Source organism: Canis lupus, chromosome 1 (genome assembly GCF_048164855.1).
Source record: "Canis lupus baileyi chromosome 1, mCanLup2.hap1, whole genome shotgun sequence".
In the NCBI taxonomy this organism is placed as follows: domain Eukaryota; kingdom Metazoa; phylum Chordata; class Mammalia; order Carnivora; family Canidae; genus Canis; species Canis lupus.
This window is the reverse complement of record NC_132838.1, coordinates 87,997,266-88,012,933: the sequence shown is the minus strand read 5'-3', so window position 1 is coordinate 88,012,933 and position 15,668 is coordinate 87,997,266. Positions and strand designations below refer to the sequence as shown.

General features: G+C 41.6%; 1 protein-coding gene and 1 long non-coding RNA gene across 15 annotated transcripts in view; one reads left to right on the top strand and one right to left on the bottom strand.

Annotated features, from left to right (window-relative positions):
- LOC140639870 (uncharacterized) overlaps positions 1-15,668 on the top strand; it is a 71,140-nt gene that overhangs the window by 37,787 nt on the left and 17,685 nt on the right. The window lies entirely within an intron of this gene.
- Positions 6,659-15,668, bottom strand: part of TRPM3 (transient receptor potential cation channel subfamily M member 3) — a 493,501-nt gene continuing 484,491 nt past the window's right edge. For 9 of the 11 annotated variants that reach the window (XM_072838286.1, XM_072838297.1, XM_072838304.1 and 6 more), the window contains one exon: positions 6,659-15,098. In XM_072838286.1, the coding sequence (XP_072694387.1) occupies positions 13,646-15,098 (1,453 nt within the window). In that variant the 3' untranslated portion in view covers positions 6,659-13,645. The remainder of the gene's footprint in view (positions 15,099-15,668) is intronic. The other 2 variants (XM_072838360.1, XM_072838370.1) reach the window with 1 other exon arrangement.

Below are 15,668 nucleotides of genomic sequence, written 5' to 3'. Positions count from 1 at the left end.
GGAGGGTCTGGTGCATCCTGAAACTGCCTCTGCCCTTCGTGAGCAGCTCCTGGTCATGCAGGAATCTTCTCTCCGCCTCCATCTCCTTTGTGCCATCTTCTCTTGCTGTCAGCTCCTCCTGAGCATCCCATGACTCAGTGGACCTCCCTGTTAGCAGCGTCTTCCCATGACTGCATTGACTTTCATGCCAAGTTCAAAATTTCCCTTACGGGACATCTGTTGGATTTTATGTACCTTTCTGCTAGATTGGGAGGTCACTGAGGGCATAGTCGGGCATACCCCCATGGGAAAACAAGCTTGGTGGGCAAAGTGTCTATGACCATGGTCTCCAAAATACCTTTCAGCCCAGATCCAGTATGCTGTCAAACGTCCCAACTGTCTTCTACCTCGGCCTTACTCCCACTTGCCACTGCTTGGCCAAAGAACTGTCATTCATTTGTTCAGCCGTTCAGCTCATCACTTGTTTGTTCTGTAACCCATTGATGTGTTCACTCATGTATTTGAAAAATGTTGATTGGCTCACAATTGGAGTATATAACTGCTCACCTCTCCATCCCCCCGTAGAATATCTCTAGGAACCACATTTGAGAAACAAAATCTGAGTCATCTTCCATGTTCCCCTTTCCATTGGGTTGTTTCCATCCTCACCTTATTGTGCATGCCCTACTTGATTCCTCCTGCTGCATTTAACCCCATCCAGGGTCCTTTTACCCCATCGGCAAGTCCTGCCTTTCTTGCACTTTGGCTTCTACCATTTCCCCTGTCCAATCATCTTCACCTCTCACCTAGATCAAATTTTCTGGACTCCCTTCCGTCCTTTTATGACATGTTGGCATGTGCTATAGCCATAATGAATTACTTGCCTGTTTTCTGGTGCTTTCTTTTCTCTTCATTCCGTTGTGACTTTTTTGATCATGCTATGCTTTTTGCCTGTAATCCTTCCCCTACTCCACCTTTTCTGCCTTTCAAAATCCCACTCATCCTTTAAGGCTGAGATATTTGAGCTCAAATGTCTGTCACCTCTCCTGAGAAGCCCTCTCAAACTTACCTTCTACCCTGCTCTCTAGTTACTGCAAATTTGATTGCATATTTAAAAAGCACACTCTGTGTTCCAGGATGCTTTGTTTATGTAATTTATTCATGGTGCTTTGAAAACTCTGATTTGTATAGTGACATATCTGTTTCTGTTGGCCTTGGAGCTCGCTGAGGTCAGACACTATCTATTCATTTATTTCCTGATACATTCCACGTGGCATTAAACTAGGCGCCAGAGACTATGCCAAGATGCTTGGGGTTTACCTGGAGAGACAAACAAATAAACCTACCACTATCAAGTAGGGTGACAATTGACAGAGGATACGTGAAAGGCTTGACCCATGGTCAAGAAAGGAGAGTTCATGATGGTAAATTAGAGAAGGCTTCATAGACATAGAGTTGGTTGAATTCTGACATGAAGGATATATTGCTTTATTTCATTAATTCCGAGTACACATTTTCCCTCCACATTTTGAAACCAGAATGTCTTTTGATCAATATGTATATGTATACGTATAATGTGGCAGTGTTTCTTTTCCACCCCCAAACTGATGCTAATTTGGCAGTGTGTCTTACGGTCTGTGGCATCTTAATATTAATATACGGTACTTAGATTCTTGTGGTTGCACATAAAAGATACCAACTTGATTTTAAATAAAAGTGTGTGTGTAGGGGAGGTGTATTAGTTTCCTATTGCTGCTGCCATAATTCACCACAAAGGCAGTGGCTTTCAACAACACAGATTTATTCTCCTACGGTTCTGGAGGTCAGAAGTAAAAATGAGTCTCGAGAGACTGAAATTAAGATGTCGGCAGGTCTGGTTCCTTCTGGAGACTAGGGGAGAAATCTATTCCTTGTATTCCTTAGCTTTTAGAGGTTGCCTGCATTCATTCCTTGGCTCATGGCCCCTTTCGTCATCTTCAGCATGAATCACTTCAGTCTTTGCTTCCCTGGTCACACCACCTGCTCTCTGACTTTGACCCTCCTCCTCCTCTTATAAAGACCTTTGTAATTACATCGGGCCTACCTAGATAATCCAAGATTATCTGCCTATCTCAACATTCTTAATTTATCACATCTGCAAAGTTTGTTTGCCATATAAAGCAATATTCATAGGTCCTGGGGATTAGGATGTGGGCATCTTTGGGAGGTCATTACTTAGCTTACCACCTGGGGAATTTATTTTAAGGATACTGATTTGCTTTTAGACCCCCATAATGGCACTATAGTTATGTCCTAGAAGGAGGCTAGAATTTCTGTTTCCTGTATCTGCTCCTGTGTCTATGTCTATATTCCTTCTTTCTCACGAAGACTGACTTTCTCTGCAACTCAGCCATATGTAGGAACATGATCGTCAAGAATTCCTGAGCCTGTAAGTTATGGTTTCACTCCCCAGAGATTGCCACCCCCATTTTTACTCCAAATTCCCAAGGAAAAAGCTTTGACTGGCATGCTTGGGTCAATGCCATCCTTTGCCAAAGAGCTAGCCTAAACCATAGCCATAGGCAAAGGGTACAGCTCTTCCACAATGTGCAAAATGGCTGCTACCAAGGAAGCATCTCAAGGGATGCTCAGCTGGGCATACACTAAAACATAGTTGTCTGTAAATGATGACTAGTTGTTCACTAGGGAATTAAGTCAGAGGGTGACATTTCAAGTAGAATGTGCTGGCACTTGGTCAAGTGTTTTTCCACAAGTGAGTCTTCATGAAATATTTGTTGAATTAGGTTGAGTTGTAAAACTTCTTCAGTGTCTTCATCCGGGTTTTATTACCTCTTGCCTAGAATCCCGTCATCAGCCCCATGACACCTCTCCCTCCCTTGCCATGTCACATTTTTGCCTAGAATTCTTCAGTCACTTTCAGAATAAAGTCCAGACTCTAATCTGGATTCATGAACAAAATGATGAGCAGTCCCTCCACCCCTTCCCCGAATCTGGGACAGGAGAATGACAATGCTGATTTCATAGATGTGCTGAGAAGATGAGAAGATTAAATGAATATAAGGGATTGTGATACTTTCCCACGAATCTCCAGTGTGAGTCCTCTGACATGATCAGGTTGGTTTCTGTTTTCCAAGCAGGCCTTAATTATTCTCATGGCTACAGCCTCCTTTTCCAACAGCCTTGGAAACAAATGCCTGGTTCTCACCTCCTGTCTTCCCCAGCCCTGTCTATTCCATTAGGCCCTGGCAGGCTACAGATGTTCACTCTTCCCTCTTAACCAAAAAGCATCTCCAAGGTTGTTTTATGCAGTCTCAGAGCAGATGAGGTAGTCTAGTTTCCTACCCAAATGTGGGAAGCCGTCCACACACCGTCTTCCTGGTGGCCATTTTGCTTCCATGTGAACACTTTCAGTGTTGATGAGCTAAATTTGGGCCACTCATCCCGTTTTCTTCAACAGCTCTAATTAAATAACTACACCATGTAATTATCTTTTTAGTCATGACAGCCTTGCCTTTTTAATAAAATTTTCAGTTCTTCCAGAGGAACAAAGTAGCTGCTCGAAAGACATTGGTTGTATTTATGCCTAAAATGACAATTTCATGACACTAGTAGTTAAACCATTGCTACCACTTTTCTTTTCTTTCAGATTTACTGTTCTTTGGAGGAGACATGTTGCCATTCCAGGGCTTGTGATCATTGTGATGATGTCTAGAACAGATGTCTGGAGAGAAAGAAGGCAAAGGTGTCTTTTGCTCCTTGAACCAATTTTTCTTGGACACTTTAGATTACTCTTCAATAGTATTTGAATTTTGGGAAAGAAAAAAAAACACTTCTGCAACAGAACTTTTACTCCTTCCTCTCCTTTTTTGGTGTATTCTCTCAATCTTTACTATTCTTTATTATTATTTTTTTTAATTTTTATTTATTTATGATAGTCACAGAGAGAGAGAGAGGCAGAGACACAGGCAGAGGGAGAAGCAGGCTCCATGCACCAGGAGCCCGACGTGGGACTCGATCCCCGGTCTCCGGGATCACGCCCTGGGCCAAAGGCAGGCACCAAACTGCTGCGCCACCCAGGGATCCCAATCTTTACTATTCACATGTGAATATATCCACATCTCTCTACCTGGTTTAATTTTTACAAAAATTGGGATTAGATCGTATATGCTGTTCTGCATTTCCTTTTGAAAAGACTTGACCATATACCACTGGCATCTTTTCATGTCAGTATACAAAGATTTAGTTATTGTTAATGGCTCCATGGTATGGCATGATTGATCTATTTTTTTCTCCTATTGATCAGTACGTGTATTGTTTCCAACTGATTCCTGAATTCTGATTTCTCTACTTTAAAAAACATTAAAAAGATAAATGACCACCATACTCTTACTCATAAATTCACTTAGCATTAAGGTTTGAATTTTATTTCTCCTTTCTATGTTGAAATCCTTGTTGCCTCAGAATGTGGACTTTTTGGTGAATAGGTCATTCCAGATATAACTAGCTCAGATAAGGTTGTAGTGGAGTAGATTGGGTGCCATACTGGTGTGATTATAAAAAGAGTAAATTTGGGTACAGATAGCACACCAGAAGAGCGTCATGTGAAGATGGCAGAGATTGGAGTGATGTTTCCATAAGCCAAGGAATGCCAAAGATTGCCAGAAAATCACCAGCAGCTAGGAGAGAGGCATTGAATAGATTCTCACAGCCCTCAGAAAGAACCAATCCTGCCAGTGTTTTGATCTTGGACTTTTGGCTTCCAGAACAAGATAATAAATTTCTGCTATGTAAGCCACCTAACAGAACCTTTGTGATATTTTGTTAAGGCAGCCCTAAAAAACTAACACATCTAGTCTTAAATAAAATGTGTACTTAATGCCCAAGAAGAAGAATGTTGAGGCAACAGTTCATGATTTTGAGTAAAGACCTTTCTAGTGTGACTGTGTTGTGTCAAGATAATGACCGTGATTTAGCACAAGGATTCTGAGAAATGGTTAAAGCTATGAAAGTAGTGTGCTGAATGTTCGGCAGAGGCCAAGTTAACAACCAGAGATCAGGAGAGGTAAAAAAGAAGGAATGCTGAGAACTTTCCACTGATAAAGATGTGGTAATCTAGTCTTTTAAACAAGCCATGTTCTGGCTTTTAATCAAATGGGGTAATGTCAACAAGTAAGTAATGACAAATTACTTTTAAATCTAAATTAAAATTAAATTTAGCCCTAGAGAATTAATCTTCTTCTTCACCGATATTTCTTTCAAGGAAGCTCTATGCTGCTCTAAATCTGAGATTGTGGTAACAAATGACAGTTGACCTGATTTTCCAGGAAATCTGAGGGCACACGGTTGAATATTGCGTGTGTTATATAAATGTGCATATTTATAAACATAGACAAATTTCTATGCCAGCTATTCCATTTTCAAAATATTGACCAGACAGCCAGTGGGAAAGGTACAGACGAAGACACCGGCTGGAGCAAAGCCTCATTCACAAAACTGGGATCGATGCTGGAGATACCGTGAAGCTGCCTGGAAGTTCTAACCAGGATGAAGCACTGTAACATTCGAAGGCTTATCAAATGAGTGTTCTTACCTGGAGTGTCCTCCTTGTGTCTTGTCAAACCCTCCTTGTTCTTCAGGGCACATCCCAGGGTATCCTCTTCTATGGAGACTTCCTTGCCCTGAGTCACAGAGCACTGTCACTTCTCTGAACCTCTACAGTCTTATTTTTCACACTTGATTCCGTAAGCAACTAAATAGTAGTTATACGAATATATGGTTACATTCATTACAGCTAGATTCAAAACTCTACAGGGGCTGGGAATTCCTCCACTTTATTCACCTGGGCATGCCAACTGGGGACACAGTAGGCACTCAATGAATATTTTTGAATAAAGGACTGCATGTATGCATGTATGTTCGGCAATTTCTCTTCCCACTGCTATTTGAAATGAAAATATTTGTAAGGTCAAGGAGCATTGTTTATTCTTTTAGGCAGAAATTACTTAATGGGGGTGGGATTGATCCCCTTTCACCCATCCATCAGCTTTCTCAAAGCTAATCCAATTATAGATCATAAAATTCTTTAAAATGGATCATGAAAGCATGCCTGCCACACCTTTAATGTGAAGACAAGTCCCACATGTGTCTCTCATGTGGCCAACTTGCTATCCTTAAGCCTTTCCTCAGAAATTCTAAAGCTGCCACTGCTTTTTTTACATCCTTTACCCCAGAATAGGGGTCCAATATCCCAGTGCATGTAGGAGCCTTCCATGTGATGTTAATGAGGGAAGGGACCATACGTGAGATACAAAAGGGGGTGCTGGAGACTGTGGCCTATTGAAGAGCATGTCCTCCTTTCAAAGGGGCAGCCAAGATGCTGTGAGTCAGGTGACTACTGTCATGTGAGAATCCAGGTCTCATTTCACTGGATCTTCAGATTTTTCAAGAGAAGTCAGAAGTATAAAATTAGATGTGAAATCAATCAATTTAAAAATGTTTCACATTTTTAAAAAACATCCCTTCTCTGCCAGCTAGAGACGACCCACAGGCTAGTTTGCAACTTCTGCTGTACAAGTAACTTATGGGGCCCTAGGCAATTATCTCTGTGTACCCCAGCCACTCCTGGCATGAAGATGGTGGAGACCAACTGATGGCAAATAAATGCACAAGGAAGCCCAAGTCATGTTTTAAACTACCGAGTTTTTTTTTTTTTATTGCAAAACATTTGTTACAGAAATTTCAGAAAGATTTTCCCATGGTATCTGCCAACTTCTGCTTCGAATTATGTATCTAAACAAACAAGCTCAAAGTGCATTGTGAATCCAATAATAGACCTTTAAAAAAGAACAATTCCTCTAAGGATTTATATATATTTATAATGTCGATAGATATGCCAACCGCGGTCTATCCATACACAAAGAAGGAAAAGATGTATATATCTTTAACAAACCCAATTTCAAAATTGTCATATTTATAGGAATTCATTTAAAAATGATATTTGAATAATTTTCCCCATTATAAACTATGGTTAGAAGCTTTACAAATGAGAGTCTAAGTTCTAGATTAGGAAATGACTATGAGTACAGAATACCGTGTGTACTGTTTTCCACAGCAGGAACAGCAATATAAACTCAAGTTAGACGCTGTAGTGACAAGAAGCAGATAAGCCTTGATTCAAAGCTACGGTACTCTTCTGAATCTCCCTCACAAAGATCCTGCATTTGGGTCCAGAAAGATGCAGCTGGTAATGCATCCATGATGCTGGAGAACAGGAATAACCCTAAATAGGGTGAGTTTCTCTCTGCCCCCACCTCAGTTCTCGGTGTATTTCTTGTATACACTAAGTCAGGATCAAGAACATGATCCTGGTTGGCCCTAAAGCAGAGGTCCCAAACTATTGCCATTGGGACTGAATGCTGTTGGCAGACACATTTGTTTGGCTAGCAGAGTGTTTACAAATCAGAATGTGAATGTTTTTGTAGTAGGACACATGTTCTTTCATGCCTACAAACCCTACTTCTTCCTGTTGTCTTTCCCCATCCCAACGGGCACATTTGGGTCCTGGCTCCAGCCTCTGCAAGTATTTGGGTTTGCAGCCCCATGATCTAGATGCAGATGGCTGGTTCTGATGATACGTGGGGGAGCCAAAGACATGTCTTCGTGGCCGAAGACATGAGGGACTCTTTTGTGGTTCAGACAGCAAAAAAATTGGATGGGGCTGCCACAAACACCAGTTGAGTTAGGGGTATGGGTTGGAGGGCGGGGAGGAGCCTAGTTTAGTGGGAAGACTAGGGGTGGGCAAAGTGAAAGCTGGACTTGTTCCACATAGCCACTGTTTCAGGCTACTGTGCCAGGCTCCATGGGGTATTGGGGGTCATAGGAGTAAGGGTCTGTTGTTCTGGCAAAAAGCATGTTGTGCTGGGCTAAGAGAAAGGAAGAAAGTTAAGGGGTTGAAGAAGGCTGTGCATTCCAGGCATGAAGCTCAACCTTCCTCCATGACCCAGTGCTCTCAGCAGCCCGCCTATTCCTGGGGAAGGCCTAGGTCAAGGTCGGTACTGATGCTCTGCAGATGGCACATGGACTTGTGGCCATAAGTGCCCTTTCACTTTCTAGCACATAAACATTATGCTGACAGGTGAGGGCCTAGAGGCTTAAGGGGATCTACAGACGAGAGTAGTTAGGGAGGGGAAATTCACCTCACTCTTACTGCTATGTGGACCACATGGCCACCGAAATCCTTTCTTAGATGGACATATTGACATTGTCATGTCTTGATTTCATTAGCAGTGATCAGGGCAAGGAACTCATCAGAGAAAAGGTAACACAGTGACCTTCTCAAATGAATGAAAAAAGAAAAGAAAAAAAATCTTGTTTTCCTTAAATCAGAACAAACCTCTGCTTTGACTGACTCCATTCTGGGAAAGAGAATGTTTGACATGTAAAGGGAAGAGAAAGCTTAGGCCAGCACAGGTGGAGGGAAAAGTTTTCTCTCCCCATTTGAAGAGCAGTCATTTATAAGACTGTGCAAACTAGCTCTTCTCTTTTCCAGATGTTGAATGGCTTCTGATAATGACATGGTGATTTCTTTAAGAGACAAGCTCTTTAGAGTCACCCAGTTCTTGATTGGACACCCAGTCACCCATCCCTCTCTCTCTCCCAAGTGAGGTTCACACATAAGGTAGAAAGCTACCAGGTAGGAGGGGGGCCACATGCACCATGGAGCCACTCATTCTAATGATCTGTGGATTTCTGCAGTGTCCGAATGGACTTCTCACTCTCATGTCTGGTGTAGCAATTTGTACCCAGTGGCCCTAAAGAAACAGAACTGTGTCTTTCCTATATCACAGATGTACCAACACCTACATTGGTGTTGGCCAGCCATCTCTGGGTCCCCTCGCTATACACCCTGCAGTTAATACTTTATGTCATATGATTTGTTCAGAGCTTTAAAAAAAGATAAAAAAAAAACCTTGGTTACTTTCTTGTTTTTAATTTTTAAAAATCGAACATAATTCCCAAACAGTGTAAGAAGCCCAACAACGTGAGCAAGTTCCTAGCTGGGTTAAGTGTTACAGCAGGCAATAGTAAAATGTTAAGTGCCTTTTAAAAAGTCAAAAGAAACGCATAAAGCAGTGCATGCATTTTGTTGCCACAAAATTAAGACTGGATTTGGAGAGGGATTACTTCATTTAAGTTACATTGCTATTGTTAAAGAATAGTGAGTAATAATGCAATATCGAGAATGTATATAACCACCTACACACTAGCATCACTTTATCTAGAAACAAACATATCAGTGTTACTAAATGAACATATTTATAAAATACTGTACACTGTTTCCGCATGGGGTTAGCAGATGTAAACAAACAGCTAATTCAACTGGAGTTTAAAATATTATTTTTAGTTCATTTGTCATACAGTCTGTCGCATAACATGCCAGTTCGTCTTTCACAAAACACAACTTGCCTACCACGGCTCATGGGGCTGCTTAGAGGATGTACATAGGCTTGTACAAATATTTCCTAGTGGTCTATAGGATTGTGGAAACCATAAAGTAGATCAAGGACAGGAGTGCTCATTTTGCGAGAATGCTGAATAACATGGAATTGGGAACATACTTACTCCTTGCAACATGTGCTTCTTTATTGAATGTTACAGATTTGTCAATGATTATAAAGCTATCCTGTAACGTTCATTAATACAACCACATGCTACAATTCTGCTGGGTTACACAGGGGTTACAGATATGTGTACATGTGTTTTATAATACAGCATGGCTTGACACATCGAATGGTACAGCCTGTAGATACAGCATGATGGATGACTGGATAATACAGATTACCATGTCAGAAGTTAAACAGCCCAAACATTTGGGAAGATTAGCCTGTACAGCCTCAGAAGGTCGAATTAACAATGTACTATCCAGTTATCTATCATAATATCATCTATAGAAACCATCTTTTACAATACATTTGAAACATTCAGAAGAAACACACTTTGTGTTTTTACAAGTACATTTTTCCCATTCGATTATTCTTTTATATATATATATATATATATTTTTTTTTTTTTTAAGGGGAACTTTCAAAGTGCTAAATATATATCCAAGACCTGGAAGCTTAGACTCAAAAGGAAAGCCAGTTCTGGTAAAGTGCTGTATATGGCCTGCTCATACGCCTTCTGGCTTGGAGACATACACGAACTAGCCATGACGACTGTGCCCACGTTTGCCAGCTCCTCATTCAAATCCATCAAGGAGGAATTTTCTAACTGTAAGTGTGTGGGTCGATCAGGGAATTTCCATGGCCATTTTCATAAAACACCCTTAATTTTTTTTTTTTCAGAAGGAACATGCCACGTAGAACCAATCATTACATATAGTAGTATGTAAAAACTGGCACCTCAGGAGCAGATGATGAAACCAAAGCTATTACTTCTATGAGCTCTCTATGACTTTATTTATGTTCTTCAGTAATGTGCTGCTCAGGAGCTGCTTAATTCACACAGACAGGTAATTAACGTCCCCTTGATCAGGGACAGGATGGAATAAATGAGCTGAACATAAGCTGACTCTACAAGGCCACAGAATCAATGCCATATCGGGGTGCAGAGAACCCAGAAACGGGAAGAAATGGGCTGAAACAGGACACACATGTATGTGCACAGGAAAGAAATGGCTCAGGAGAACTGCACAGTTTACGTTTAAAGTCACTTAAATTTGGCTTATATATTTTGCACACTTCATGGAAGATGTAAGAGCTTCATTTTCCTGTACGACAAAAGAACCAGGCAGTCACAAGGTCAGGACTGGTAAGTACTGTGTTTCCCAGGTCCTGTTCTGTTCTTTCCAGAAATCGTGATGAATGGAAACACTTGTGCACATAATTTCTTTCCCTCACTTTCTGTCTGGTCCGCATGGGGCCCTAGAGGTGCCGTGATGTCCTGCTCTGTGGTCAAAGAATAATGGTTTCATCTCCTTCTTGGATCCCTCTACGGACTCACTCAGAGAGCCTTCTGACTTTTTAAGTGTGCACTCCACACTTAAAATCATCAAACATTAGGATACAAGTACATCAAACTAGCAAAATATAATCTAAGGGACAAAAAGAAAAAAACCTTGGTTCCAACTCTGGTGCTGAGACTTGGCCTTCCTGAGAATCACAGAGAAATGGTCTCAAATGTAAAGTGCCTGTTACAACTGTATTGATTATGAACAAACATGGTTCCTCTTCCTCATTATCAAGCAACACGGAACCAGGGGTACAGGGACCCTTTCAAGTTATATTGTAACTCTGTATGTTTATGTACATTTTTTTTCTGGGGAGAGGCCCTGGAACTTTCATCAGATTCTCACTGAGGTTCATGTTTCAAGAAGTTTAATGGCAACTGATTTATTCTCAGACCAAATGCATGTTTGCTGAAAGGGAAACAGCTAATCAGGGGCTCAATAAAAATGTGAGCATTTCTAGAGCAATTACACATGAGGGAGTCTGGTTGCCTGTGTCTGATTCACCCAAATACCAAAGAATGACAAGGAATTCTTTAATTCTTTATATGTGGCCTCATAACTATTTCTATACCTAAAAGTCTTGTTCAGAGGGGTTAAAAAATAAACTTAAAGGCTAGAGCTTTTGTCCATGTATTTGCTGATGATGATTTCACATCATGAGAAAATTCGAAGCTCACAATAACAACTAAACAGGAGAACCACATAGTATATTGGGGGCCAAGAACATGAGGTCATTTTCCTTAAAGACTTTATTCTTTTGAAAATCCGTGACACAAGTAGGAATCTGAAGATTTGAGGGTCAATATTTCTTTATCCCCCTTCAAATCTAGATTCTGACCTAGTAGTATACGTCTGTATTAAAGAGTCCGTAATACTATCTGGTTTTGAATTGCGTGTCTAATTCAGATTGTACTTGGCGTCATCACTTTGTGCAGAAGAAACCAGACTAAATAAGATGTCATCACAGCAAGTGTTTCTGGACAGAAAAGAAGCAGAGGGCAGGTAGCCAGTCATTTTGAAAACTCTAGTTTGGTGCAAGGAAGAGTTAAGGTCATAGGGCTTTAAAAAAATCATAATTTCAATATCTGTCAAAATCCAACATAATATAATGAACTCTTTCAATGGAACACCTTGGATATTAAAAAATCCTGGTTACCTCAAGGTGATAGAAAAGTCCAAGCCTCTTAAGAAAGCTCTATATGCCTGTTTATATACTATATATAAACATCTCTGTGTGAATGCATATACATGTATATAAGCAGCATATACAAAAGAAGTCTTTATGTGGTTTATTTGCTTTCTACTTGAGTCTACTGTATCATTTTTATAGCTCTGTATATAAGAAAAGTATTCATGGTATGCCTGCAACTGATGGCTTTGGGTTGATACCAAATTCCCAGTCAATTCTAAGGTTATTTATGATTTGAAACTTCCTTAAAAAGTACTTTGGAACATTTCCATAAAAAAGATACCAGCCCTTGAAAAACTCCAATTAAATTTATACTGAGCTCAGATTAAATGGCAAAACTCTAGGTATGAAAATATCCACATGTGATCAGATCTTCATATACAAAATGGTCATGTGATGGGTGGTGTGAAGAATTTCCAGGTACATCTCGGAGATGTTTAGAAGACATGGTAGAGTCATGCAAATGATGACAATCACACAGCAGCATGACACATGACACGGATGGTGAGACTATAATAGTGTATCACATGGCAATTTTAGGTGAGTTCTGCCCACTATTTTTTTTCCTTTTAGTTCACTATCACATATTCAGTGAGTGACTTCATTGATGACAGGTGAGATACAAAATAAATTAAAAAATATAAAATTATTTAATTACATTCATCCTGAGCTTGCTCGACTATACTTGAATGCCCACTGTATATAATAAACCACTTGACATTTGTTTTTAGCCTCAATTCTTCTTTCAGTTTGATTGCAATACAAAAAGGCATTTCTTTTCCCTTTATTTTCTTCAAAAAGATAAACAGTTGTGGCACCAGAAGTGAATATATAAGAGACAGGTGAACTGTGACTGTTACCTTGTTCTTTCTTTATAATGATCAATTACAGAAGTGTTGGCATGAGAAGGATGTGGGACGTTAGGTAGAACTGCTTGCTGCCGGCTTATACTGAATAAAAAGGATGCTCTTCATCAGTCACCAGTGATGGAGCCAATGTGAAAAGAAAACAGAATTGAAGTTTAGAATATCTCATTTGTACGCTGGCTACTTTATTTCATCTTATTTTGCAATTTAGCCCTGTATCCTAAAACTCTTGACAATGGGCAGAAATGGAAAGATGCCTCCTGGCATGGAGAGTGCTTGAAGCCCCTTCATTCCCAGAGCTCATGGCTTTCTGAAGTCACTAGAGATACACATTCACCTTAACCCTTCTTCTCCCTCTTTTCCCTCCCTGCCCAACAAGTGTGAACATGACTTAAAACCCCTGTGTTTGGCACTGGGCCAGACCAAGCGCTTTCTCAATCTGTGGCCCCGAAGTCACCTTTGAGTTAACACCTCCCAAGGCTTTGCTTGTTTTGCTCAGCTAAGAAAAAAGCAAGGAATGTTTCAAGGAAGGGGAACAGGTGGTGCGCAGGGAGGATTCTAGGGCTGGATTCTTGGGCCTCCTGCAATGCTTATGAAGAAGGTTTAGTTGTGCTTGCTTTCAAAGCTGTGGAAGGCGGATGTTCTGGACAGTCTCCTCATGGATAGGCTGTCCCCTCGTCCCTCTGGCTTGGAGGACTTACTCCTCTGGAAGGGGTTTCGCAGGCTTGCTGTGTTCCGCTGCCTGTCGAGTTTGTCACTGATGGAGAAGCTCTTCCTGGTGTGCGCATAGGGCGCACTTGGCTCCTCTGCTGAGTAGCTGTTGGCGCGCTCTATCTTGGGAACCATGATGTTGTTGGACAGGGTTCTGTCTGAGTTATCACCCTCTTGGGAGGGTATTGTGATAGTGGCTCTCCGGCCTTTGGCCTCGTTCTCTTCATTGTCAGAGCTGGGGTGACTCAGTTCTGCCTCTCGCTCAGGATGGCAGCAAGACGAATCCTCTACTTTGCCTCCAAGACCTCCAGGGAAGGTGGCCCTGTCAGCAATCACTTGAGGAGCATTGACACACCTTGTGTCAATACAGTCTGTAATACTTGTATATTCTGCTGTTTTCATGGGCACCCCAAAGTTGGCGTAATAGCTCCTTGAGGGAGAAAACATAAAGCTATGAGATTTCACGATGGGGGCCTCTTCTAGAAGAAAGGGTGTGGTGGCTAGGTAGCGGCTACTTTTGGAACGCTCGATGCTCTGGTACATTGGAGGGTCAGTGTCCCAGGGGTTTTGGCATTCTGGGAGGTGGGTATAGTCTGAAGAAAAAGATCTAGTGTCCATGGAGGTGAGGTCCTCGAAATCAATGCTCCGGCTTGGAGGTCTGTCTGTGGGTGCAAGAGTTGCATAGGCACTACTTGAAGGAGCTGTGGAAGGTGCTGGAGCTGAAAAGCTTGGTTCCCCCAGCCCAAGGATGTTCATGGAATTGTCCAGAGGGTCTATATCACAGTGGAGTTCATCCATGGCAGAGACATAGATATCAATACACGAAGACGGTCTTCTGGAGTCAGGAACAATGGCCAAGGTGTTTGCAGGGGCTGCAGGAGCTTTGGATTCTTTTGCTACTGAGTGGGAGCTAGTAGCCCGGTGTAGGCTCAGGGACCTTTCTTTAAAAAGACTTTCCAACTTTTCTATACCACCTTTGTCTTTCATATTGACTGAATAGAAAGAATGGCTTCTCATACGGGGCATTAGGGTTGGAGAAGTTGGGGACATGGTCTCCTCACCTGCAGGGTCTATACTCTCTTGGAGCTTGAAGGTGTTCCCCTCCTGGCTGTTGAAGCTGCTCTGGCGCACGATGTAGGCTGCGTCTGTGCAGTCTGAGGAGGTCCGGGAGCGGATTTTGTTGGACTCGGCCCGTTCCAGACCTGTTAGGCGCTCTAGGGCTGTGGCCATGCGCCCAATGAGGTCCTCGAGCTGTGCCAGCCTGATGTCCACGGTCTGGAGTGAGGCCTTCATGCAGTGCTCTCTTTCGTTGACTTCCTCCAGCCGCATGGACATGTTCTCCACCCTGGGCGAGAAACAAAATGAGGGTCACTCAAGGCCAGGTTCCTCTCTGGAGAATCTAAATCTTTTTGAGCTGGAATAGGCCTTAGAGATGATCTAATCCAGTGGTATTTACTTACCAAACCCCTTTCTACTCAGTAAAATTTAATGCACGATCCCAATAAACACCAAAGTTGAGTAGTTCTTATTGAACTGGAGTGGGGCCAAAGGACCTCATGACTTAGCTGTGACTTGGGGCAAGGTTTAATGACCTAACTAAATATTAGGGCGTTGGCTTAATCAGTCACCATCAAATTGAGCATTGTTGCATGTTGAGGACTTTACTCAGAACCATACAACAGAATTTTAGAAGGCAGCTTTTCTCGTTGCAGTGTACATTTTAAGGCTTGGAGTATGGATTGGGATTGTTTTTATTTTGTGCATTTGTAAAATGTTTTGTTGTCATTGCTATTCACAATAATCTTAAAATTTAGCTCCTCCAAAGGAATTAATAGGGTCCTGTCACTGAGGAACCTGGACTTGATCTAATCTAACCCAAGGCTTTCATTCATAAAGGCAAAGCAAACATCAAGAA